Genomic DNA, 27,166 nt, shown 5'->3' on the forward strand with positions numbered 1-27,166 from the left:
CTTAAGGCACCGCCCAGTTTTGCCTCTGCAGCGGGGAGAGTGTATTTCCGCTTCCTGTGAGCCTCGCTGTGGTCCCTGCGGTTGGCAGCCGTGTGTCTCCGCCATATTGTCTGTGTGATCCCGGCGGGAGCGGCGGCCGCGGGGAGCAGGAAGAGCAGGTGTGGGGCGCGAGTGGGCCTTATGGCGTAGAGGGAGGAAGGACCCATAGGTGCCTTGTACGTTGAAGGCGGGAATTTCACCTATGAGTGGGGGCAAAATGGGGGGAGGGGCAGCTGGAGATGCAACTCTGTACCGGGGGCATTTTTCTCTGTGAGAGGGCAACCCCAAGCAAATGAGTAAATGAAGAAACATCAATGCCCCCCATTGTGGGAAATAGGAATGTGGTGGTGGGACCCAAGTGAGGGACGTGTGTTGGGGAAGTAGGAGAAATGTCAGTGTGTTAAATAGGGTACATTTAAAGGGGGAACCAAACCGGGTTAGATTGGGAGGGTTGTTGGGGAAGCGGGAAGTGTTTGTGGGGACACTGAGTAAAGGACTTGATCTATACTTTTGTGGGGACACATTGAGGCATGTGGGACTTGGGGAGCTTTGTTTAGGCCCACGATGCTCATTAATGGGGAGGGAGCAAGATGGAAGGTCTGGGGTCACACAGAGGGGTGTTGGGAAGGTTTGGGGATTACACAGATGGATGTTGGATTAGGAACGAAGGTTTGGGGGTTACATAGAGGGATTAGGATGGGAGGTTTGGGGTTCACAGATGCATGTGGGATAAGGATAGAATATTTGGGGGTTGCAAAATTGGAATTCTGATGGATGGAAGGTTGGGGGTCACACAGAGGGTTGTGCGATTAGGATGGAATGTTCGGGAGTTACACAGATAAATGTGGGATTAGGATGAAAGTTTTGGGGTTACATAGTGGGATTAGGATGGGAGTCTTGGGGTTCACAGATGGATGTGGGATTAGGATAGAATATTTGAATTTACAAAATTGGAATTCTGATGCATGGAAGGTTTGGGGTCACACAGAGGATGGAATGTTTGGGAGTTACACAATTGGAATTCGGATGGATGGAAGGTTTGGGGTCACACAGAGGGTTGTGGAATTAGGATGGAATGTTTGGGAGTTGCATAGATAGATGTGGGATTAGGATGAAAGGTTTGGGGGTTACATAGTGGGATTAGGATAAAAGGATTTGAGTGTTGCACTGATGGATTACATTGGAATATCTGGAGGTCACACAGAGGCATGTGGGTTTAGGGTAGATAATTGAGGGCATCACAGAGGGTTGTGTGGTTTAGGATGGAAGGTTTGTGGGCTCGCTGAGAGATTAAGACGGAAGGCTTGTTCTGGGAGTCACATTGAGGGATCTGGAATTAGGGTGGAATATTTGGGGTCACACAGGAATGTGGGATTAGAATGGAAGGTTTGGGGCTCACAAAGAGTGATGTGGCAGTTGGATTGAATGTTTCGGGGGGCACACAGCAATGTTGGATTAGACTGGAAGGTTTCAGGGGAATTTTTGTTAGGTAAGTCTGTAATTTGGAGAAAGGGAATGTAGTGGAATGCAGAAAGGCACCCCAGTATGTTTGTGACTGATTAATAGAAGTTGGAGCTGCCATATTGCCTGCAAGGCACAGTAGCTAATAAGGGATAAATGCATGTGGTGGAATTAATAGTATGAAAGCCCACCTGCACTCTTGAGTGAGACACTGACCAATGATGATGAAGAGCCGGAGAGGCTGGCTATATGATACTTTGGTTATGGGGAGCAGTTTTGTTTCCTCTTGCAGGTACTACTTCAGTTGTTCCAGGATCTGTCTCTGGGCAGTGCCATGATCTGGCTAATCTCTCGCATGGAAAAATGCAAATTAGCACAAAGGAAATGTTGTGCGTTAATGTACTTTACACTGAATTTATACCTACATATAGTTAAACTACAACTCCCAACACCGTCTAACAGCCACTTACGGCGGAAACTTTTTTTTTCCGTTTAACAGGCTGTAGTTCGGCCATCTTTGCTTTAACCCAATAAAGGTTAGCAAACCATATGTATTTGTGTTCCTATTTAAGGGGTTGTTATCTTCAAATAACTAGTTGTTTTCCGATAGAACACCAGAAATAGACTTTTCCAATTATTTTCTATTATGTGTTACAGTTTTTCTAATATTGTAGTGTAAATTCTTTTTTTCACCTTCTAAAGCAGCTCTGGGGAGGGGGGGTCGCCGACCCTGTAAACTGTTCTAAATTGATACATTTAAATGATACATTTTTTGTCTTTGCCCAGTTGAGCAGAATCTCTGGAGTTGCTGAAATTGATACAATAGTTGCTAATACTCCAGAGATACTGCTGAGAAATGTATCCACTAAATGTAAAATTGTAACAGTTTAGAGTCTGCGCCTGAATTATTGAGCTGCCAGACTCAAACACCACAGACAGGAACATTCAACTTTAAACTTAGATTTCTCTAGTAGGTCCTCCTGTCAGTGCAGACGTATGGGTTATGTCCAGGTTCACCTCTGGAGGCAGGACAGAAGAATTGGTCTCTTGGCCCCTCCCTCAGGATATATATGCTGGCTCCACCTCTGTTCCCCAAAAACAGTAAAAAATAAATAATGGAAAGTAATTGAAAAAAGTCTTTATTTCTGGTGAACAATCTGAAAACAACCCCTTTTAAGTATTTCTTATGTGCCTTCTATTTACTTGCCCAGCCCAACGCGGGAGTGCATATATTTCCATGCATTTACCTTTGTATTGCTCCTTCCCCAAATAGTCTGTACTTAAATAAATAGGAAGCCTTTTTTTGCTGATGGTGTTACATAAGGGCATACCAGTTTCTCAGCAGGTCTTTTCCAAATGCCCCAGTTTAGGGATCCCAGTCAAAACATTTTAAATGCCTCCCTACCGATGGGACCCTGCTGATGGGCCAAGTGTTGGGTTAAAGTCTAGGATTTGCTGATCTTGGGATGTGGTAACTGATAATGTAGCAAGTATAGACCCGGTAGATAATTTTACAGGACTTGGTGAACAGATCTCCTTAGCTGTGGTGTGATTGAACATGATCAATAGGTTAATCTGCATTGGTTGATCTCTTTTTAATGACACCATTAGATAAAAATTAACTATAGGTCACCATTGCGTGTTATGTCCTGTAAAGGGACTCTTCGCTGATACAGGCAGATATATTGATCACTCTAAAGTAAAGGGGAAGTAATGGCTTCCGCTAGAGTGTAGGGAATCCATTCACTCTCAGGCTGAGGGCATGGAGAGAGAGAGAGAGCACAGCTGCAAACTGCACTTCTTTGCTTTTGGTTGTATACCTCAAGGGTACAATGGCTTATATCTGCTAAACAGTAGTATAAAATATGCACACCAAAATACTTTTGTTACCATTTCCCAACCACTGGAGGAACCCTTTATGTAACATTTAGATTCTTCTGAGGTTATTCTATATTTTGTTATGGGTGCATATGATACCTGGTCGTCAGTAGTCCATACTCGGGTGGGGATATAAGTGCATGAGGTACCTGGTTATAGAGTCCTGCACGGGTCCATTTTTTTTTTTTTTTTGATATGCATGTTCCCCCCACCCGCAATAGGCTGACTAACTGGAAACCGGAAGTGACATCACATCACGAAAGTGATGTCACTTCGGTGCTGAATCTTACCCAAAAAAAATTAAAAACTGAAAGAACCACAAGGGTGGGAGGGATTAAGCCTCACTACCTGCGGACTGCAAGTGCAGTCAAGGAATCTGGTACTTTTTGTGAAACCCGACCACTTTTCTGGTATTACACTGGTACCTGGACCAATGCTGGACTCTACCTGGTTACTCAGCTGAGGCTTTAGGGATGCCCTCATCGACAGGGTGTTTATATTTAGAAGTGAGAAAAGAATGGTGTGTCTATGCAGATGTGATGTGGCAGCTGGGGGTTTAGTGGCATGATCCACCATAATGTTGGTTCTGCTTTGGTGTTAACCTTGTATTTAGGACAGAGGCTGATTGCACTTTAGCTGTCGACAGACTTTGTTTTTTTATTCTTGTACAATGAACATTCAGATTGTTTATGCCATGATCTAAAACTAATTATTATTAAAACTAATTATTCACATTTAAATTGTAGTATTTAAATAAGAGAAATAACAAATTATGCAATGCACTGGCCATTAATTGACAGACGGCAATCGTATGAAAGTTATGTACCACAAATAGTGAAAATATTGTCAGATAGGCAATACATACAAATATATTCTTATCGAACTATTTTCTTACCTGTCTGATCGACTAAATGCCATAGAGTATATCTGCGCATCTATGGCCAGCTTTAGCATATATGGTTTCATGTATGTGGGTAAAGCATGCAACTTCTCATCTGTGCTTGATTTTGACACCTATGTAACTGTTTTGTATCCTTTACAGCGAGACTCCTCCTACTGAAAGCCACAAGTTTTTGGGCTACAAACGCTCTGCCTGTCTCTAGCCGCCAAGCTATCTGCCATGTCAGGACCTGTGCCAAGTCGGGCCCGTGTCTACACGGATGTGAACACACACAGACCCCGAGAATATTGGGACTACGAGTCACACGTTGTAGAGTGGGGGTAAGTACCAATAACCGCATGCACGGTGCTGCTTATAATTACATAGTAACCTAGTACGTTAGGTTGAAAAGAAGACACACGTCCATTAAGTTCAACCTTTTAACTCTATTTTAACCTGCCTAACTGCTAGTTGATCCAGAGGAAGGCAAAAAACCCTATCTGAAGCCTCTTCAATTGGGCTCAGAGGGGGAAAAAAATCCTTCCTGACTCCAAAATGGCAATCGGACCAGTCCCGGGATCAACTTGTACTATGAGCTATCTTCCATAACCCTTTATTCCTTCACTTGCTAAAAAGACATCAACCCTTTTTTTAAAGCTATCTAATGTATCAGCCTGTACAACTGATTCAGGGTGAGAATTTCACATCTTCGCAGCTCTTACTGTAAAAAGATGCTTCTGATTAATTAGGCGGAAGCTGGAAAGACCTGCTGGTAAATAAAGCTTTAGAGAGATTATTATATGTTCCCCTTATATATTTATACAGTCATATCACCCCTTAAGCGCCTCTTCTCCAACGTGAACATCCCCAATTTAGCCAGTCTTTCCTCATAGCTAAGATTTTCCATAACTTTTACTAGCTTAGTTGCCCTTCTCTGGACCCTCTGTAATTCAATAATGTCCTGTTTGAGCGCTGGAGACCAAAACTGTACATATTCTAGATGGGACCTTACCAGTGCTCTATAAAGTGGAAGAATGACCCTCCTCCTGTGAATCTATGCCCCTTTTAATACAGCTCAAGACCTTATTTGCCCTTGATGCTGCTGACTGGCATTGTTTACTGCAGCCAAGTTTATTATCTACAAGCACTCCAAGGTCCTTTTCCATAATGGATTTGCCTAGTGCAGTCCCATTAAGGGTATAAGTGGCTTGGATATTTTTACATCCCAGGTGCATGACTTTACATTTATCAACATTGAATCTCATTTGCCACTTAGCTGCCCAGATTGCCAGTTTGTCAAGATCCTGTTGCAAGGATGCCGCATCCTGGGTGGAATTAATTGGGCTGGATAGTTTTGTCATCTGCAAACACTGATAATTACTTACAATACTCTCTTCTAAGCCATTAATGAACAAGTTAAATAAAAATTGACCCAATACTGAGCCCTTAGGGTCCCCACTAAGAACCTTACTCCAAGCAGAGAATGTACCATTAACAACCACCCTCTGTACCCGTTGCCAGTTTCCTATCCATGTGTAAACGACTTCATTAAGCCCAACAGACCTTCGTTTAGAAAGCAGTTGTTTGTTGGGCACGGTATTGAATGCTTTGGCAAAATCCAAATAGATCACATCTACTGCCCCCCACTGTCCAGCATCTTACCTCATCATAAAAAGCAACCAGATTTGTCTGACATGACCTATCTTTCATAAAGCCATGCTGATTGCTGCTCATAATGTCATTCACAAGGACAAAACTTTGAATGTGTTCCCTTAACAAGCCTTCAAATAATTTGCCCACCACAGATGTCAAACTTACCGACCTATAATTTCCAGGCTGAGATCGTAATCCCTTTTTAAATATTGGAATTACACCCGCTTTTCTCCTATCCATATGTACCGTACCAGATGAAAGCGAATCTGAGAAAATCAGAAATAGGGGCCATTCTAAAACTGAACTAAGCTCTCTTAGAACCTGGGGGTGTATGCCATCTGGTCCTGGTGCCTTGTTTACATCCGTTTTTATTGAAGCTTTATGATGCATATCCTGAGTCAGCCACTGACTAGGTAGAGCTGAGCCATCAGTGCAGCTATGAAGTGAGCCTGGGAACTCCTCTACTATACACACTGAAGAAAATAACTCATTCAGCACATATGTCTTTTCTGTATCTGTTACAACCATACTGGTACCATTATTAAACTTTTTAAGGTTTGTCTTAGCCCCTGCCGCAATGCACTCATTTCCTTTCTTTGCCTTCCGGATTGCTGTTTTACAACATTTATTATAGTGTTTATATTCATTAAATGCAGCTTCTGTCCCAACAGACTTGTAGTTTTTAAATGCCTTTCTCTACTTTCCTGTTAACTTCTTTACTTCTATATTAAGCCACATAGGGTGATTCTTAGTGCTTCTACATTTACTCCTTAAGGGAATAAATTGAGAACCGTAACAATTTAATATAATTTTAAATGACAAATGTTTCTGTTCTGTGTATTTTAGCTGAAAACATAATGCCCCAATTAATGCTCTGAAGGGCAGCCCTCAGGGCATTAAAATAAGCTTTTTGTATTGGAAGCAAATACACAGCACTCTGCTGGTAGCACTGATGAGCATCCCCTGTGGCTCCCACAATCCTCAGCTACTGCTCATTCAGGTCTTGCAATTGTATGCAGTATTTCTCTGCTGTCTCAAGGGGGACACGGAACAATGGGGTTAAGCTCCACCCCCGGAGGCAGGATACTTGAATTGTTTAAATTGAGTGGGCGTGCCAGAGCAGACTTTACTCCCCACGCTGAACACAGTATTCTGTTTTGCAAGTGTCCTGCTCCCGGGAGGATTGACACCCATCGCACAGGATGGATTGTTCTTTATCTGACACCCAGGGTGATACCTAAAACAGGGCTACCTGTTTTTACAATGGTTAACCCTCAACGAGGACTATTCTACCCGGGTCACAATCCTAGCCTTCAGGCTATAACCGACCACCCAGATGAGTACCTGCACTGTGCATATGATTGCAGATGGTCTGGCCTTAGTCCCTTTAAGTTGCCTGAAACATTACCTGTTCCATTTTTGTCTCGTCAGGCACCCAAATTAAGTGAGGTGTTGCACACACCCGATGTGTCACACCCCAAGCTGTTCATTCATTAAATTTTAGAGCTGGGGGCAGTTCCCCTGCACAGAGGCAATATTTACCTCTTTGCCACCATGACTTATAATACTGTATGGAAACACCCTGCTTCAACCACTGTAAATTGTATCACTAAATATCCTTCTCTGTCTGCAATTTACTTTCCCTCTGAGGTTGTAAGCTCTATGGTCAGTGACCTCCTTTCTCTTGTCTCTTTAACACTTACTTATTCTTTAATGTAACTGTAATTTTCTTCTTCTACTAATTGCCGTGTACAAAAGCAGTAAACATAAGCAAGTAAAAATATACATACAACAGTGCCCTGCATATGAAAAGTAGATATATATATCTCCTGCCAGTAAATGCTAGGGACTGCAGGTCCTGGGCCATACAATGGCTACTCCAGATCTGACCTTTGTGTTTGGTGCTGACATATGGGACTTTGCTTTTCATAGGAACCAGGATGATTATCAGTTAGTGAGGAAACTCGGCCGGGGTAAATACAGTGAAGTCTTTGAAGCCATTAACATCACCAACAACGAGAAGGTTGTGGTAAAAATCCTTAAGGTAAGAATGGTTTGTAGGTTCTGTGCGTGTGAACCCCCCCCATAAATTGTGGTCATTATTAGTGCCTCTTTGCTGTGTGCCTTACCCCTATCTTCTCGTCTTTCTTTCCAGCCTGTGAAGAAGAAGAAAATTAAGCGTGAGATAAAGATCCTGGAGAACCTGCGGGGTGGGCCCAACATTATCACCCTGGCAGACATTGTGAAAGACCCTGTGGTAAGTGCCCTGCATGTGGGCGTCGTGTCTCCTGCCAAATTCAGCAGCAACTGCCTTGTAATTCTCCCTCTCTATCCTTGCAGTCCAGAACGCCAGCACTCGTCTTCGAACATGTCAACAATACAGATTTTAAGGCGAGTATATGGGCAGGGAAATTTAAATTGACATTGTTTAACCCATTAAAGGAAAACTATACCCCAAATACTTTAGCAACAGATAGTTTATATCAAATTAACTGGCATACCAAAATGGTATATATATTTAAATATTGCCCTTTTACATCTCTTGCCTTGAACCACCGTTTCATGATGGTCTCTGTGCTGCTTTAGACATCACCTGACCAGAAATACTGCAGCTCTAACTGTAACAGGAAGAAGTGTGGAAGCAAAAGAAGGAACTGTCTGTTAATTGACAGTTGACATTAATTTAACATGTTGGGGGGGGGGGTTTGTGTGCACCGTGAATCCTAGGATCCCAAGGAGCGGTCCTTATTTTTTTTAAAATGGCAATTTTCTATTTATAAAAAGTATATTATGAAGAAAACTGTTTGTTTACACGAAGCAGGGTTTTACATATGAGCTGTTTTATTCAATATATTTTTTATAGACCTACATTGTTCGTGGAGGGGGTATAGTTTTCTTTTTAGTGCAACTTGCTGGAATCTATAGCACCAACCCTGTAGGTTTGTTTTTCATGGGCAGTTTTAATATCTGTGTTGGATAAGAATGCTAGTGGACCCAGGGTTAAACTGTCTAGGTGGCCCTTACCCTGGCTGGTTGGTAAAGCCCCTTCCAGCCCCTGATCTTAACTTTTTCCAAAAGGGTGTTGGGCATTGTTGCATGTATTCGTTTCTCAGTCTTGCCCTTTGCACTGCTGTCTCAATATAGCCATGTGGCACCTGCTCTATTCACACAGTTGCCATTATTAGCCACCCTCTCTGTCAAATCTGACTCTCTATTTACTCCGATGCCCCTTTATTCCTGTCCAGCTGAATATTCAGAGAAGGTACTGCTCTTTATACTGTAAGATCATGGGGAGGGATTTTTGCTTTCCTCTACGTCAACAGCAGATTTTTGTGTAATACGCCTTATTGGAATAAATGGCAGTGATTAAGAGCTAATGAATCCACTCTGGAACACGGCCAGCATATTGTGACGTCTCTTGCTTGTGTGTGTGGAATTATGTTCTACTTCTGTGGTTTTTTTTCCCATAATTCCTGTATAGTAGACTTTAGCTGTCAGGGTCATGATGGGGGCACTGGATTTTATTGGTGCCAGCCAAACTAAGTTACCTAATCGCACACAACAGAGGCTCCAGCAGCTAGCCCAATATGCCGCTTGCTATGCCACTGAATGTTCTTTTATGGCAGTGTGTGGAGCTGGTCTATATACTGGGAACTGGATTCCAGCACTGACCCTCCCAATTTTTTTTTTCTCTCCCACAGCAGTTATATCAGACTCTGACTGACTACGACATTAGATTCTACATGTATGAAATCCTTAAGGTAATTGCATGGTTACCTTTGTTCTTGCCCCACTGCTGGGGTATGCATTTCTCTGTCGTTAGACAGCTCTGTGCTCATTCTACCTCTCTTCTTCCCCCAGGCACTGGATTATTGCCACAGTATGGGTATAATGCACAGGGATGTGAAACCTCACAATGTAATGATTGACCATGAGCACAGAAAGGTAAGTCCACCAAAAAAACTGTCCTGCCTCTTCCTTTAATCTGCTATGCATCAGTCCTAACATCTCTGCTCTTCGCAGCTACGTCTCATAGACTGGGGCCTGGCTGAATTCTACCACCCAGGACAGGAGTACAATGTCCGTGTTGCTTCCCGATACTTCAAGGGCCCGGAGCTGCTTGTTGATTACCAAGTATGTGGGCGGATATAATTACAAATTTAAAGCCTCCTTTAGGGATGTTTGTTGCTTCTGAATTTTATGGGGAACCTCCTATTTAGGAAATGTACACACTGTAATGTGTTGGTGCTATAGAAATAACAGTCCACCCACTGCTATATCCCTTACAGATGTATGACTACAGTCTGGATATGTGGAGCTTGGGCTGCATGCTGGCCAGTATGATCTTCAGAAAAGAGCCATTTTTCCATGGGCATGATAACTACGACCAGGTGAGACGGTGTGGCCTGCACTTTACTCTCTGCTTCCCTGTTGGGAATATAAACAGGTTGTGCCAGAACCATAGATTTCTTTTAAAGGAGAACTAAACCCTAAAAATTAATGGCTATTTTATTCACTGAACTTGTTGCACCAGCCTAAAGTTTCAGCTTTCCAATAGCAGCAATGATCCAGGACATCAAACTTGTCACTGGGTCACCATCTTGGAAAGTGTCTGAAACGTTCACATGCTCTGTGGGCTCTGAGGAGCTGCTGAGAAGCCTAACTTTAAGGGTCGTCGCAAATTATCAATTGGAAAATGAAGTTGGCCTGCAATATAAGCTGATGCTACAGGGCTGATTTATTACATTCTGATGCTAATTGCAATGCTTTCTGTGCTGCCATGTAGTAATTATCTGTAAGGGTGCACCGAATCCACTATTTTGGATTCGGCCGAACCCCTGAAACCTTTGCGGAAGATTTGGCCGAATACCGAACCAAATCCTAATTTGCATATGCAATTTAGGGGTGGGAAGGGGAAAACATTTTTACTTGTTTTGAGACAAAAAGTCACGCAATTTCCCTCCTGGCCCCTAATTTGCATAAGATTTGAATTTGGTTCGGCTGAATCCTGCTGAAAAAGGCCAAATCCTGGATTCGTTGCATCCCTAATTAACTGTATTAATTACTTATCTGCCTTCTATTGTGAAATTTATGTTCTGTGTGTACTGTATACTGTGATTTGGTCCCTAAGCTCAGTAAGTGACAGCAGCACAGAGCATGCGCAGTGAATCAGCAGAAAAGAAGATGGGGAGCTACTGGGGTATCTTTGGAGACACAGATCTTTACTGTTAAAGGACTGTGGTTGCCTTGGTCTTGTATAGAAGCCCAAAACATAATGTACAACATTTCTCGCTACTTCTTTAGTTAAGCTTTACTTCTCCTTTAAATGTTTTGGGATATGGGAACCACATCAGTGTTCAATGTTAGCAGTAAGTGTTTTGAGAGCAGTACAGCAGAGGGCTCTGGTGTTGCACACTACAGCAGTAGGTGTTCTGGTGCCTGTACCTTATTTAGCAGAGTAAATCTTAACAGCTGTAGATAGCACTGATGCTAGTATGTGGGAGATTTAATATCTGGGTGTTTTGTTTCCACAGCTGGTGAGAATAGCCAAGGTTCTGGGCACAGAGGACCTATACGATTATATTGACAAGTACAACATAGAACTGGATCCACGCTTCAATGATATCCTGGGCAGGTAAGTGATGACAGTGCATTGGGTCTCCCTTTGACCAGCCTGTGGATACCAGCTGCACTTTGGACTTGTAGATAACCTCCCTGCCTTTTCCCCCAGGCACTCGCGCAAACGGTGGGAAAGATTTGTACACAGTGAGAACCAACATCTAGTCAGTCCTGAGGCACTGGATTTCCTGGACAAGCTGCTGCGATATGACCATCAGACCCGACTGACTGCCCGTGAGGCTATGGACCACCCATACTTCTGTAAGTGTCTGCACTACTCGACCTGTACTTCCATGAGTGCACCCCTCTGTGTCTTCACCCCCCTCCCTTCCTGTTCCTTGCCTAGTTCTAAGAATGATTGCAGCTCTTTTCCCCTATACTTCTAAGTCTCCCTAGGTTACCCCCTACTGTTGTAATATGTATTATCTTTTTATTTTTTTGCTCATGTATATTTTTTCAATACAATAATAGTACAGTCAGGTTTAACAATATCTTATTTATCCTTTTCAGACCCCATCGTAAAGGACCAGTCCCGGATGGGCGGCTCTAATATGCCCAGTGGCAGCACACCAGTCAGTAGCGCCAGTATGATGTCAGGTCAGTCCCGGTCCAGTGTTCGTGACAAGTCAGGTCAGTCTTTGGCAAGGCTCGCTGGGTTCCTGTGGTGGCGGTAGTGTGCTCAACCTGGTGTACCATGCAAGGGTTGTTAATTGTCTAATGCTCACTCTAAAGTGGCAACACAAAGTTGTTCTCCTTTACTTGTGAGCAGAGCCTTTCAAGTGTGTAAAGGCATTGCCTTGCCCAAGAACATAAAAGGTCCCATCTGTATGAAAGTTTGTCTAGTGTTTATTGCAGAGAGATGGAGAGAGTATAGACAGACAGAGAGAGTATAGACGGAGAGTATAGCAGGAGTGCGAGAGCGAGTACAGAGAGAGGGTATGTACAGTATGTATAGAGAGAGAGACGGACATGTTTGGAGAAGCTAGCACAAGATTTTATATTTCCTGTTCTCCCCAGGAAAAAAAAAGGCAGGCATGGTGAACAAAAAAGTGGCAGGAAAATAATTACATGTCGCTCCCACCGTAATAGAAGAAATAAGTACAGCCGATGGCCCTGTCACTTCCATAACAATTCTACTATATCATGCAAGGTGGAGCCGAGTAGCAGAGGAAAAAGTTCTGTGTGATGTGCCCAACTAAAAGGTCCTGGGCAGAACAATGTACATCTTATTTAAATACGCTGTAATAACAATATGGGGTTATCTTGGCTACATATAAAGCTGGCCATACACGGGCCATAAAAGCTGCCGGCAGACCAAGTCCAGTTTATGGGGCCCTCCGACAGGCTTCCCCGATCAATATCTGGCCGAGAGTAAGTTCTTCTGTCCACAGGCACCACAAAATGACCTGTCTTGTTCCTTTGTTGGTACTACCCTTGTGGGAAGTGGGATCAAGTCTCACAATCCGTAATGGGAAGTGCAGAGTCTGCATATGACAGTGATACTTGTCTGTGAAGTGGCCCCTGTGGTGCCATCTGTTTTTTTGTTGATGCAATGACAATTCTATAGTAGTTCTACTGTAATCCTTCCCTTAGTAGTTGTGCCTGGCTTGGGACTTCTTATAACCAAATGTGGGATGTTATGCTGCTGGCCAACATTGTGTTATTTACACACACATATTCTTGTGTGACCCATGCACTGCTGCAATAGTGCACCTGATAACCACTGTAAATCACTTTCCCGGGGGGAAGGGGGGTCTGTTCACTAGGGTTCAGAGTATTTGCTGACACTTGTCTCTCTTACCCGTTAGGGATCTCTGCGGTGCCAACTCCTTCTGCCCTGGGCTCTCTCGCTGGATCTCCTGTTATCTCTGCTACCAACACCCTGGGGACCCCTGTCGCTGCTGCAGCTGGAGCCACCCAGTAGGATGCACCACAGTTGACCCCTTGGCCCATCTCCCTAATTTACCTCCCACCTGATGTGGAAGGAGGGGGCCCCAAGACATTGGAAGCCCCCTGGACGAGCCGTGTCTGAGCAGTTCCTTGTGGATTTATAGTAGTTCTGTCAAAATATATATATATATATATATATATATATATATATATATATATATATATATATATATATATATATATATATATATATATATATATATATATATATATATATATATATATATATATATATATATAAAATTAGGCTGAATAATTTTTTTTTTTTTTTTTTACTTTGTTATAGCTCCTGGTCACAAGTTGCTCTTGTGTCTGGGATGTGGTTACTGGCCCTCGTGTCCCTAGGATGTGGCTGCAGGCCAGATATACCCACAGATTATTTTTTGTTTGTTTTGTGTTTTTTTTTTTTTTTTTTATTATTATTATTGCAGGTTCACATGAGCCTGATGCCCACCCCCGTGTCTCATTGTACCCAAGTGCTGCCGAGGCCATGATCTTTCTCTCTCTCTGCCCTCCATCATGGCAGACACTAATCGTTTGGGTGCACTGACAGAATTTGTGCAGCCCTTACCCCAACCAAAGCCTGTCCGTGTGGGATGAGCCATACACCGTTTTCTTTTGTAAAGGTTGCAATGAGATCTGCATGGTGGTGCAAGCTGAGGTTTTTCTCTATACCCCCTGCCCTAATGTGCCATCCTGGGAGGGATCAGACACCTGATTTTTGTTACTATCCCAGAAATGCCTCCCCAGCTCCTTCATCCCCTTATAATTAGGAGCTGCCTCCATATGTCCCTGTGGCATTCCTACCCCATTCCTTGCTGGGAAGTGGCCTGCTGAGGTACCGGCCTCCTCAATCATGTTCATGGGCAAGACTTGCTCTCATGTCTCTCCACTACCCAATTGCACCCACCCCCCCTCTCCCCCTTTTTAATTTGCAACGCCTGTCCCCCAGCAAGGAGCTGTCTTCGTAACACAGAAAATGCTTTTCTCCTTCACGTGACAGATCTAATGTTGGAACTATTTGGTGTAAATAAACATGGTTTTATTTATCAAGGTTAGATTCTGTCCTGTGTGTCAGACATTTTATGGGTGCAGCTTACACCCCGTATTTCTTCTGTGTGTTTTTTCTTGGGGAAACGTCTGCAGATATACAGTTTAGTTGCTAGTTGTGCATACCATAGCAACTTAACTCTGTCTGACTATAGATGCGAGATGGAGAGAGGAGGCTGCCAGTACTAAATTCATGGTTAAAATATCATTTTGTGCATAGAATCTTTGGCCAGAGGTCACAAGTAGTCATCATCATCTTGCGCCAGCGCTTCAATGTTTTGCGTAATGTTGCTGATAATACGGTGAAATGACTCCGACTCTGAGCCCGGCGAGCAGTTGTCATAATTACGGACTGCAGATGCCGAAGTGTTGCTCATACTGCGTTTGATCCTTCCAAAACTGTCCGTCAGAATTCCACCCTCTCTGATCCCAATGTTCTCCAGGAAGCCCTCAAAATAGCCAATGTCCAAATCTGGGATAAAGGGCCGCAAACCTGTTGCAAAGGGAAAAAGCATGTTTTTTTTTTTTTGAGTGCATGTTGCCATGTTTCCCTTAGACAGTACAGTATAAGGGTATAGCTTTCGGAGTGCCCAGAACATTCCTTCTCTGTATATTTGTATTTATACACATGGGAAGGAGGTGCCATAGCTTATTGTGTGCCCAGAACATTCCTTCTCTGTATATTTGTATTTATACACATGGGAAGGAGGTGCCATATTGTTTCCCTTAGACAGTACAGTATGAGGGTATAGCTTATTGTGTGCCCAGAACATTCCTTCTCTGTATATTTGTATTTATACATATGGGAAGGTGGTGCCATATTGTTTCCCTTAGACAGTACAGTATGAGGGTATAGCTTATTGTTCTGCCCAAAACATTCCTTCTCTGTATATTTGTATTTATACATAAGTCGGAGCTACCATGTTGTTTAAAATGTGTTGGTATATAGTACCTAGTAGAATTAAAGTGATACGGACACCAAAAAACGACCTATAATATTTTAAAAAGTAAAGTTATAAGTAGCTTTCAATGGCAATATTATGATAGATGTAAAAAAAAGTTTAATTTCTGTTGTCAGTATCTCTTAAGTCAAAGGCAACTGGACATTTAGAGGCACATTTATCAAAGGTAGAATTTCGAATTCATGTTTTTTTTGTTTGGTTTTTTAAATTTATTATGAAAATCTGATTTTTTTTTTTTTTTTAACTCTAGTGAATAGGATCGACCTGAAAACTTGAATCGAAATTGATTCGAATTTTAAAAACTCGATTTGAATTTGAAAGTCTCTAGTTGAATTTGACCATTTCTCGAAAATGTAACCCTTGATAAATCTGCCCCCTTACCCCTGAGATTTTCTTGAAAACCTTTATGAGGGTATAGCTTACGGAGAGCCCAGAATATTCTTTCTTTGAATATTTGTATTTATAAGTATGGGCAGGGCTGCCATATTGGTTTCATAGTACAATATAGAGTATTCAGACCCCTAGACTGTCAAGTGATTTGCCCTGAGACGGACACTTATTGCCGAGTTCCAAAAGCTATGCCTCTTGCTTTTCATGATTTTGGGCACTAACAATATTCACTTACCAAGAAGCAGGAATTTCCGGCTGTCCCCGTATAGGTGTAACAACTCCCTGCAATATTCTTCCACCTCCATTCCAAGCCGGTACTGGCGCAGGAGAGCAGCAAATTTCTGTATCTCCATTGGAGACAACTTGTTTCTCAGCTTAAAAACAAAGGACCGGACTGGTTAAACCTAAAAGAAACTACTATACCACTTCTTCACCTCAGTTCTTTTGTCCTGCCTTGGAGGTGAAGGACAGCATTTGTATCTTTCAGTTTTTTTCTTAGTATTTTTATTCAACTTAACAAGCATTTAAGACTACAGCAAACACACAATATAGAGTATATGCAGAACTATTCTCTAGTGCAGGGGTCCGTGAGCAACATTCAGATGTAAATAGAGTTGGGGAGCAACACAAGCATGTAAAATATTCCTGGGCGGTGCCAAATAAGGGCTGTGATTGGCTACTGGTAGCCCCTAAATGGACTTGCAGCCTACAGGAGGCTCTATTTGGCATTACATCTGTTTTTTATGCAACCAAAACTTGCCTCAAGCCTGGAATTAAAAGCCAAATCTTTCTAAAGGAAAGAACTGTAGAGCTTTACAGCCAGTATTACTGTGGTAACAGTTATTCCTGTTTCAAATGCAGACTACCCATAGGTATAGAGCTTTTAAGCACCCTCGGATCCAGAGGAAGTTGGGCTAAATCCTGCCTGCCAGAGACAAGCAGCGCTCAAACAAACAGCCTGTGTGAGTGGTTGCTAGGCAACGTAGGGCTAACTCACGCTGAAAGTTCTTTTGGGCCAGTTTCACAAGGTTCGCACTGACGTCACAGACCTGCGCCACCACACTGCAGCTTTACAGACGAGTGCACAACTTTACTACTGGGTCTGCAATAACCAATCCCACAAGGAAAAGGCTGACTCCCTTACTGAGCTCGGGGCTGAGATTCAAGCCTTAAAAAAGATGAACTTCCGAGTGCAAATCTTACAATTATTCATTAAGGAAGTCAGTGAGGAACTACTGTTCTGATTGCAAATCCAATACTAATGTCTGGACACACAGGAAGCGCCTGTATTGTCTCCACAATCTGCAGAGGGTGGTGCCTCTACCCCAAATACCACACCTAGGGCAACCATGCCCACACCGCTACCACCAAGTACCCCACAACAGGCACAGCGGACAACCTCACATCCATGCCCTGAAACCAATCTGCCACACCCCCTACCCAGGTACCACCACAATTTGGGTTATTTTGTAGTCCAACCCCCCCCCCCCACACACACACACACACACAAATTGGTAGACCTTGTTTAATTGGTAGAGACAGCTCACAACACTGCAAATCAGTGGGTCCTGGTGCACGTACCCTGAATGGCCACCTTCCACTCCTCTTGCATCAATTGGTTGAAGTACAGCACCACAATTCTTTTCTTGGATAAAAAATACCTTCATTAGGAACACTGGCAGGACCTGGATAAGCAACGTTTCAGGCTACACAGAAAAAAAGCTTTAAAAAAGGCTCTGTGTAGCCTGAAACATTGCTTATCCTGGTCCTGCCAGTGTTCCTAATAAAGGCATTTTTATCCAAGAAAAGAATTGTGGTGCTGTACTTCAACCAATTGATACAAATTGGTAGACCAACAATAAAGTGTAAAGCTATGTTTGCGCTTACATCTTCCTCAGAATCAGAGGAGGGTTTGGCATCAGATTCAGAGGAGGAGGGTACTCCCATTCCAGACATTGATACCTCCGATCATTTGCATTCAATTACTGATTCTGGTTCAGAGGATGACCATCCCTCAGCAATTAATTCTGGAGTTTCAAAAAGATTACTCAGGGAAATGATGCAGACACTGGAGTTAAAGAATGAGACAGTAGCCTTCTCTAGGGCTGAAAAGCTATTAGGGGTTCAAAAGAAATCGAAACTAACTTTCCCAATATTCAACTCCATCACAAAGGCGATTACGACTGAATGGGCCCAACTGAGAGGTGGGTGGCCCTAACTCAACGGTACCAGAGGATCACAAAAAAAAATGGGAAAAGCCTCCTAGAGTTGATTCAGCGGTGGCCCGCCTATCCAGGCAGACTGCATTAGCAGCTGAGGAGGCAGCGTTTAGAGATCCACTAGATCTCTGCATGGAATCCACACTTAAAAAGTCATGTACAAGCAACAGCTTCTGCCGGCTTGGCTCATACAGCCAGATATTGGGCTGAAGAGTTGGCATGAAACCAACCATCATCAATGCAGGAACTACAGATGGAGGCTAATGGCTGCACTTTCATTCCTCGCTGAGGCAGAAGTGGAGATTGGGATTGCTCCGGCAAACAGGAGTAATACAAGACATTCCACGCTATCAGAACTACAGAGGTTTTTACTCCATTCTCTTTCTGGTAAGAAAGAAACAGGGTACCTTCAAAACCACGCTGAACTTAAATCCTTTAAATCCAAGTGTCACCAATCAAAGATTTAAGATGGAATCCATCTGATCGGTCATCGCAACCATTGAACCAAACAGTTTTATGATGTCCATAGATCTGCAGGACGCTTACCTACACATACCCATTTACCCAGATTCTCACAAGTTCCTCCGATTCGCTATTGGGGACCGCCACTACCAGTTTACAGCTTTACCCTTTGGACTCTGTACTGCACCACATGTTTTTACCAAGGTATTAACCCTGATAATAGCCTACCTCAGATCACTAGGTATACACATTCTGCCATACCTAGACTATTTGCTGATCACAGCACCGTCAGAAACCCAGGCAACCAGGGACACTCACACCTGTCTTCGGGTACTGATGGATGGTTGATAAATTACCACAAGAGTGCACTCCAAACAAGCCAGAACATCTTATTTCTGGGCCTACGTTTCGGCTCCCAAGCTCAGAAGGTATTCTTACCTCAGGACAAGATAGACAGACAAACTGCAACAATTCAGGCGTTCCTATCCATGTTCCACCTTTGCCCCCTTTCGAACATTTTCCTAGACCAGTGGAAGAAGAACCACATAGACTTATAACAAGTAATATATCTCAGACTATTAAACAGTCTCCTGTGGCGGATGACCCCAGACAACATCAACAAGGTCAAGAGCTGGGTTCCCATCTGGAAAGTCGTGACCACAGATGCCAGCCTCAGAGGCTGGGGGGCAGTCAATCGCAATCATACACTACAGGGCAGGGGGGGACCTGGAGAAGACACGCTACCCATCAATGTCCTGGAACTCAGGGCGATCGCTCTATCGCTGGAGGGCTGGTCAACACCCCTACGATCCAAATCGGTCAGAGTACAGGCCGACAACACCACAGCAGTGGCAAATGTAAACAAGCAGGGAGGCACATGCAGCAGGTTGGCCATGCAGGAAGTCGCAAGAAAAAGTGGGCCGAGCAGACGGTACTCAATCTCTCAGTAGTGTTCATACCAGGAGTACAGAACTGGGAGACAGACTAAGCAGAACAACAGTCGACCAGAGGGAATGGTCACTCAACGACAGTGTTCCATCAACTGGTCTGCAGATGGGGCACCCCAGAGATCGACATACTAGCTTCGAGACACAATACCAAGCTCCCAACCTACTGTGCCAGAACAAGGGACCGGGGCAGCTCTAGTCACCCCTTGGGACTTCAGGATGGTGTACGCGTTTTCACCCTTGGTCATCCTGCCCAGAATAATCAGGAAAATAAAGCAGAGCAGGACCACCACAATCCTCATAGCACCTGACTGGCTAAACAGGGTGTGGTACACAGACTTAGTCCAATTATCTATATTCAGACCCTGAGATTGCCTCTCCATCCAGACTTGCTCACTCAAGGGCCACTCAATCATCCCAGCTTGCCCCTCCTGCGTTTGATGGTGTGGCTCTTGAGACCAGGTGGTGGACCCAACAGGGATACTCACAGAATGCTATAGACATTCTATTACAAGCACAAAACCAGCTGTGTTTGGCCAGAAAGTTCTGCAGGCTGCCGTAGCACAGTGAGCATGCACATTATGCTACTCAACCTAGGGTCATACCCAACCTGATAAAGGGACAGCTTTTGGACGTCCCCTAGCATCTGCACAGGACAGGAGGGCCACTAGAGAAAAGGATATTTTTGACTCACCAGAAAATTCTGTTCTCATAGGCCTAAACTGTGAGTGCAGTATGTCCCACCCAGGCTGATTTTAGTATGGGATAGGGACCTCTTCTGTTGTTATTTGTTGTCTCTTGGTCTTCTTTCTACCTATACTATCTACACTGACTAAGCTTGCCAAAAGAGGTGGAGCCAGATCCTATATAGAGGTGAAAAATGACAAAACCCTAACGTCTGCACTGAGTTCAGGCCTACAAGAAAAGGATTTTCCTGTGAGTCCAAAATCTACTTTTCTAGCTGGCTGCGTTGGTTGCTTTAAGGCTAAGCCATGTTGGGCATGACATTCATCCAAATTTGCTGGCCTATTGAAGGGGGGAAGTCATGGGGTGTTTACTATGTAAATAGAGGAAGGGGATAACCCTGGGCTGTATTCCATAATCAACCAGCAGTGACTAAAAGCAACACAAGCATCGTTTGGTTTTATGAGTGTATCTAGTAAGAGAACTGATCCTTCTCTATTGAATTTCTATGCCTCACCGTGGCCAAGTATTCCTGTAGCTGTTCCAGCCCCACACTGCCCTGCTCAGCACCACTGCACCCAGATGCCAGGCTCTGCTGCGACATAGCATTGGACGGCGATGATTCTCCACTGTAGTTCACTTCAAATGTGTCATGGGAGCCATTGCTGTGGCACAGGAATCATAGGAGTTATAAGTGACGCACAAGAATCATGGGGGGTGTTAGTGAGGCACAGGAATCACAGGGGTGTTCATGACAGGAATCATGGGGGTGTTTGTGAGGCACAGGAATAACAGAGTTCATGACACAGGAATCACAGGGGTGTTAGTGAGGCACAGGAATCAAAGGGGTGTTCATGACACCGGAATCATGGGGGTGTTAGTGATGCACAGGAATCACAGGGGTGTTCATGACACAGGAATCAAAGGGGTGTTCATGACACAGGAATCATAGGGGTGTTAGACACCAGAATCATGGGGGTGTTAGTGATGCACAGGAATCACAGGGGTGTTCATGACACAGGAATCATAGGGGTGTTAGTGACGCACAGGAATCACAGGGGTGTTCATGACACAGGAATCATGGGGGTGTTAGTGAGCTACAGGAATCATGGGGTTGTTAGTGAGGCACAGGAATCATGGAAGTGTTAGGCACAGGAATCATGGGGGTGTTAGTGAGGCACTGAAATCACAGGTGTTAGTGAGGCACAGGAATCATGGGGGTGTTAGCGAGGCACAGGAATCATGGGGGTGTTAGTGAGGCACAGGAATCATGGGGGTGTTAGTGAGGCACAGAAATCATGGGGCGTTAGTGAGGCACAGGAATCACAGGGGTGTTTATGACACAGGAATCATAGGGGTGTTAGTTAAGCACAGGAATCATGGGGGTGTAAGTGAGGCACAGAAATCACGGTGGTGTTAGTGAGGCACAGGAATCATGGGGGTGTTAGTGAGGCACAGAAATAACGGTGGTGTTAGTGAGGCACAGGCATCACAGGGGTGTTCATGACACAGGAATCATGGGGGTGTTAGTGAGGCACAGGATCAGAGAGATCAAAGGGTCCCCCCAACATCAAGATCAGAATGGAAGAAAACGCTCATTGGGTTACAAGGAAAGATGATATAGAAATATGGTGTGCAGACTGGGTCCAGACTAGTTGGGGTGGAACTTACAAGGAGCTGCAGCAGCTGAAATCGGCATCGTAAGCAAATGTCCCGTCGGTGTGAGAGCTCTCACCTGTAACACCAAGCACACTAGTGAGCTAAGGGTTAAACTACAAGAGCAGCACTGAGTGCAAGCCTTTAAGCCCAGCTTATAATACTCTGAATACATGTATGCAATGAAACTGTCTAGTTAAATTCCTTCTTGTCCCTCCCCAAAAAATATCACCCCCCCTCTCCATGGATCATAATTAAGGCGGTGGCAAATATTAGTCATCCCCAGTGATTATAATATGTTACCTGATACTCCAGGCTGGAAAGACTGGGGTATCAGGTAAGACAGAGGATGGCTCAGTGGTGCTCATTCAGAAGCACCCTGGGCTCGTGGAGTTTTCTGTTAACAGAAGCAACTTGAAACTGCTGCTGAACTACACTAAGAGCTGGCAGGCAGCCCAACACTGTCTTAGATGGGGCCCCAATTTTCATCTCACAGCGACAAAGCCATGGTCTCTCTGGTGGGGAGGTGTAATGGTATCCAGCGCGGTCAACACACTCAATACTTTGGTCTCCGTAGATGATCTGGAAAACCTGACAAATGAGAGCACAGGATTCCTCCGCAGCGTCCTGTAAGACACACAGCTTCACATTAAAGGTAACTGGAGAATGGCTCTGCCTCCTTCCTCCCAACAATAGCCCCCAGAAATAATCCCACACAAAATAGCCCCATGATGCCCATTATTTACCCATTGGATACTCACCCTATTCTCAACAGCCAGAATGATCAGGTTGCAATAAGCCTCTGGGCTGGGCTCCTTTGGATCCAGTGGATTCTGCCCTGTGTGTCTCCTTTCCCAGCTGCCTCCACAGGCCTGTCTTCTCTCCCAACTGCCTCCACAGGGCTGCCTCCTCTCCCAACTGCCCCCACATGGCTGCCTCCTCTCCCAACTGCTTCCGCGGGGCTGCCTCCTCTCCCAGCTTCCACTAAAGGTCATTCTTCTCTCCCAACTTTCACCACATGCTGGACCTCCATGTCTCTTCTCCCAGCTGCCTGTCACTGGTTTTCTCTCTAAGCTTCCGCCACCTTTTTGACGTCCATCTGTTGATCCATGAGACATCTTCCAGTCTAAACTGCATATTGTGTGTCTTCTCTCCATGGCACCACCTGCTTGTTTATGTCCTGAGTTCCCCCCTCCTTGGCTTCTGTCACTTGGTCCTGCTGGTGGCTTTCTCTCCAAACTACCGGCAGCTGGTACTGCGTCCAGCCCAAGCCCTAAGTGATGCAAGCATCAGAGTGCAGCCATGAAAACAACAAGTGAAGACAAGGGGTAAGCCAGGGGCAGTGGTCAACTGTGACATCACATTGGGGTTGTTCACATGGAGAAGAGGCACTTAAGGGGTGATATGATAACTATGTTTAAATATATAAGGGGATCATATTATAATCTCTCTAATGCTTTACCAGTAGGTCTTTACAGCTGACGCGAGGTCACTCATTCCAATTAGAAAAAAAGGAGGTTCCTCCTAAATATTTGGAAGGGTTTTGTACAGTGAGAGCTGTGAAGATGTGGAATTCTCTCCCTGACTCAGTCGTACAGGCTGATACATTAGATAGCTTTAAGAAGGGGTTGGATGGCTTTTTAGAAAGTGAGGGAATACAGGGTAATGGAAGATAGTTCATAGTACAAGTTGAACTGCCTAACGTGTTTCAGCCTATTGGGGCACTTATTCATAGGTCGAGTAAGTGCCCCAAAAGGTACGAAACGCTTTAGGCCTTCATCTGTATTGTTCTAATAAATGGATTATAACTTTTAACCATTTTTTGGTTTATTGTTTTTTGTTTTGATAATGAATCCCCCCCCCCTCCACACCCAATTGGAGAGGCTTAAAATGGGGTTTTTCTGCCTTCTGGATCAATTAGCAGTTAGGCAGGTTCAAATAGAGTTAAAAGGTTGAACTTGTTGGATGTGTGTCTTTTATCAACCTAACTTAAGGTGGCCATACAAGGAGAGATCTGCTCGTTTGGCGATGTTGCCAAACGAGCGGATCTCTCCCCGATATTCCCACCTTGAGGTGGGCAATATTGGGCTGATCGCCAAACGAGCGAATCTCTCCCCGATATGCCCACCTTGAGGTGGGCAATATTGGGCTGATCCGATCGTGGGCCCTAGGGCCCAACGATCGGATCCTAACAAATGGTAACGGGCGGTCGGATTGCGGGACCGCAGCAATGAACAAATGCGGCCGCGATCCAACAGGATTTTTAGTCCCATCTGATCAAGATCTGGCCGACTTTCGGCCAGATCTCGATCGGGGAAGCCCGTTGGGGGGCCCCATACATGGGCAAATAAGCTGCCGTCTCGGTCTGACGGCAGCTTTTATGGGCCCGTGTATGGCCACCTTTACTCTTACTTTGTTTCATGAGGCATAATGAAGACTACTGCACAAGAGAATAAAATAAAGGTACAAGATGAGTCAGTGGTTGGGCAATAGTGCAAACATTTCCTCAGAGGGGTATCGGTAACAAAAAGATCAAGACATTGTGAAAATATCCACTGGATAAGAAACTGTTGGACATTCAGCAAAGGGAGTTCTAAAGGGAGCAGCCAAATTCAGATGTAGATCAGTGAGCATTAGATCTACATTTGGATGTAGATATGTGGGAGCATTAGATATGCATTAGATATGCAGTAGCGCATTGATTGGTATCTGTTTCCTCTATAACTGTGCTTCTGGTCTATAGCGCAATGATTGGTATTCATTAGCTCTGTAACTGAGCTCCTGCAGCAAATAGCAATAAATAAATAAATAGCATCCTCCCTCTGTCTGCAAACCTCATGTCAGCCACTCCCTCCCATAAGGAGCTTCATCCGAGGTGGTGGTGTGGCTGTGCTAAATCACATCTCTTTTATACCTGCATAGTTGTCCTCATATCATAATTCAGCCATACACCAGCCCCACCACCTAGTAATCACTTCTAAGCAATACACCTATGTCTTCCAATAATGCACTTTATTTTTACCAATTTCCTGCCATTCAGCTGTTCCATAAATTCAATTCTAAATAATTGCAGAGCTTATCTTATTATTATTATTATTTCTTCTCACCTATTTTAATTCGCTTTTTTTTCTATTTTTTTTATTATATCTATAAAAAAAAGTGTTTTAAAGGAATGACAATATAATGCACCGTTGCCCTGCACTGGTAAAACTGGTGTGTTTGCTTCAGAAACACAACTATGAAGTCACTTTACATATTGTATATTCATTACTGCTCAGTATATTGCCCCCAGTACAGGTATTGGATCCATTATCCGGAAACCCATTATCCAGAAAGCTCAGAATTAAGGAAAGGCCCTCTACCATGGGCTCCATTTTATCCAAATAATCCAAATTAAAAAAAAAAAGTAGCTTGTACTTGATCCAAACTAAGATATAATTAATCCTTACTAGACACAAAATCAGCTAATTGAGTTTATTTAATGTTTAAATGATTTTCTAGTAGACTTAAGGCATGAAGATCCAAATTACATTAAAGATCCATTCTCTGGAAAGCCCCAGGTCCCGAGCATTCTGGATAACGGTCCCATACGGTATCAGCTTCTAAAGGGACAAAGTTTACAACTGTGCTGCTAGTAATGTGTGGTTTCCTCTACAATTATCCTAGTATTGTATAGAGCAGGGGTCCACAACTTTTTTTTTTACCCATGAGCCACATTCAAATGTAAAAAAAAGTTTGGGAGCAACACAAGCATGCAAAAAGTTCCTGGGGGAACCAAATATGGGCTGTGATTGGCTAATTGGCAGCCTATATGTGGACTGGCAGCCTATAGGGGGCTCTGTTTGGCAGTACACCTGTTTTTTTATGCAACTAAAGCTTGCCTACAAGTCAAGGATTCAAAAATAAATAAATAACCTGCTTTGAGGCCACTGGGATCAACATACAATGGGTGGGAGAACAACATGTTGTTCACGAGCCACTGGTTGGGGCCCATTGTTAAAAAGTATCTGTAGAGGATCAGCTTTGTAGTATGGGGACCGGTAAGTTATATGGTAAGGGCAGATGTGTTGTAGCCTTCCTCACCTGTTTTCAGGACCAAGAGGTGCAGAGCATCATCCCTGACATAAGAGGCTGCAGCGATTTCATGGGTTGGGATTCTCAGGATCAGCTCTTCATTATCTCTCCACGTGAGCAAGAGGCTGCGGGCTGACATGCTGAGGATACTGTCCTGTTCTGGGGTGCAGTGTAATGGCAGCTCCTTCAGTGTCTGGAGAACATACATAGAGTGGGTGAGGAGGAGAATCCAGCTCATGGGTTGGAGGGCTTTACTTTGTATATGTCACTAGTACATGATTATGTGTTGTAGGTATGAGTGAGAACCCACTGGGCCATCCTGTAAATTATATCCTTATAAACAGTGCTTAGTGATGTCATCAGTTATAATCAGAGCTTAGTGATGTCATTTCTGTCACATGACACTGAAACTTGTGTATTACAATAAAGTACCCCCTGTTGCAAAATGTAAGTCATCTTGGAGTTCCATGAGCTGTTTAAAAGCACTGAGCCTTTGGCCACGTGTTTTTATATTGGTCCTGGAACTCCTCGGTAACTTATAATAGCCTTATATTTTACAAGAGGGGGTACTTATAAATATATATATATATATATATATATATATATATATATATATATATATATATATATATATATATATATATATACAGTATATATATATTGTGCAGAACAAGACCAGGGATGTTGGGCAAGAGGTCAGAGAATTATCGGCAAGACGTTTTTGACATATCATGGCCCAGCGATCCCATATCATTGTAAAAGACAATATGGCTGTCATGACCTTTGCTCAATGCAACTCAAGTGCCAGAGCTGCACAGATTCACCTTCCATCCCACCATCACAGCCTGAGATACTCACAGTACTCACAACCTACAGTAACAGAGCACTAACCTGAGCTCGGCTGGGTAGGGTTTGGTATGGGGGAGGTCCTAGGTTTGGTCAGGTGGGTATGGGGGACTAAGATCATTGGTTTGGTCAGGTGGGTGTTGGAAGAGCTACTTACCCTGGCCATGTCCAAAAGCTGCAGGATTTCATCTCTGCTGGATGGGTTCAGGGAGGAGACAACCCACGTCAGATGCCCCAAGAACTACTCAGAACAAAATAGACATATCCATTACTATGTTGCTTGGGCCTAGTGTGGGACTGACCCATACACATGTTACTGCCATTACTATGGACTTTGGGCCCGCGGAGCTGATCCATAAACAGATCACTGCCATTACTATGCCATTTGGGCCTCGA

The 27,166-nt window shown here is 43.9% G+C and overlaps 3 protein-coding genes across 5 annotated transcripts in view; 1 reads left to right on the plus strand and 2 right to left on the minus strand.

The window, feature by feature from the left end:
• Nucleotides 1-14,533, plus strand: csnk2a1.L (casein kinase 2, alpha 1 polypeptide L homeolog). Of its 3 annotated transcripts, none has more exons than XM_018235034.2 (13): nt 1-158; nt 4,421-4,599; nt 7,844-7,955; nt 8,067-8,168; nt 8,252-8,302; nt 9,613-9,672; nt 9,773-9,856; nt 9,935-10,045; nt 10,201-10,302; nt 11,446-11,546; nt 11,643-11,791; nt 12,041-12,160; nt 13,339-14,533. In XM_018235034.2, the coding sequence occupies exons 2-13, from the start codon at nt 4,499-4,501 to the stop codon at nt 13,452-13,454; spliced, it is 1,209 nt and encodes a 402-aa protein (XP_018090523.1). In that variant the 5' UTR covers nt 1-158; nt 4,421-4,498; the 3' UTR covers nt 13,455-14,533. The 3 variants fall into 3 exon arrangements, with proteins under 3 accessions (XP_018090523.1, XP_018090525.1, XP_018090524.1); XM_018235036.2 differs by having other exon boundaries at nt 12,041-12,127; XM_018235035.2 differs by having other exon boundaries at nt 59-215.
• The window catches only part of LOC108701997 (traf2 and NCK-interacting protein kinase), a 1,005,599-nt gene that overhangs the window by 779,597 nt on the left and 198,836 nt on the right, over nt 1-27,166 (minus strand). The gene's annotated exons all lie outside the window — the stretch shown is intronic.
• Nucleotides 14,196-27,166, minus strand: part of ccm2l.L (CCM2 like scaffold protein L homeolog) — a 14,061-nt gene continuing 1,090 nt past the window's right edge. Inside the window, exons 3-10 of the mRNA XM_041577444.1 lie at nt 26,928-27,011; nt 25,934-26,117; nt 22,612-23,123; nt 22,345-22,477; nt 21,866-21,929; nt 20,712-20,859; nt 16,118-16,256; nt 14,196-15,023 (exon numbers count right to left, since the gene is read on the minus strand). Of these exons, the coding sequence (XP_041433378.1) occupies nt 14,767-15,023; nt 16,118-16,256; nt 20,712-20,859; nt 21,866-21,929; nt 22,345-22,477; nt 22,612-23,123; nt 25,934-26,117; nt 26,928-27,011 (1,521 nt within the window). The 3' untranslated portion in view covers nt 14,196-14,766. The remainder of the gene's footprint in view (nt 15,024-16,117; nt 16,257-20,711; nt 20,860-21,865; nt 21,930-22,344; nt 22,478-22,611; nt 23,124-25,933; nt 26,118-26,927; nt 27,012-27,166) is intronic.

The sequence above is a fragment of the Xenopus laevis genome, chromosome 9_10L, assembly GCF_017654675.1.
Source record: "Xenopus laevis strain J_2021 chromosome 9_10L, Xenopus_laevis_v10.1, whole genome shotgun sequence".
Lineage (NCBI taxonomy): Eukaryota > Metazoa > Chordata > Amphibia > Anura > Pipidae > Xenopus > Xenopus laevis.

Coding starts and splice junctions, on each gene's coding strand:
- csnk2a1.L (XM_018235034.2), top strand. CDS start 4,499: ATGTCAGGACCTGTGCCAAGTCGGGCCCGTGTCTACACGGATGTGAAC. Junction 8,169..8,251: donor ACATTGTGAAAGACCCTGTG/GTAAGTGCCCTG, acceptor CTATCCTTGCAG/TCCAGAACGCCAGCACTCGT. Junction 10,046..10,200: donor AGCTGCTTGTTGATTACCAA/GTATGTGGGCGG, acceptor TATCCCTTACAG/ATGTATGACTACAGTCTGGA.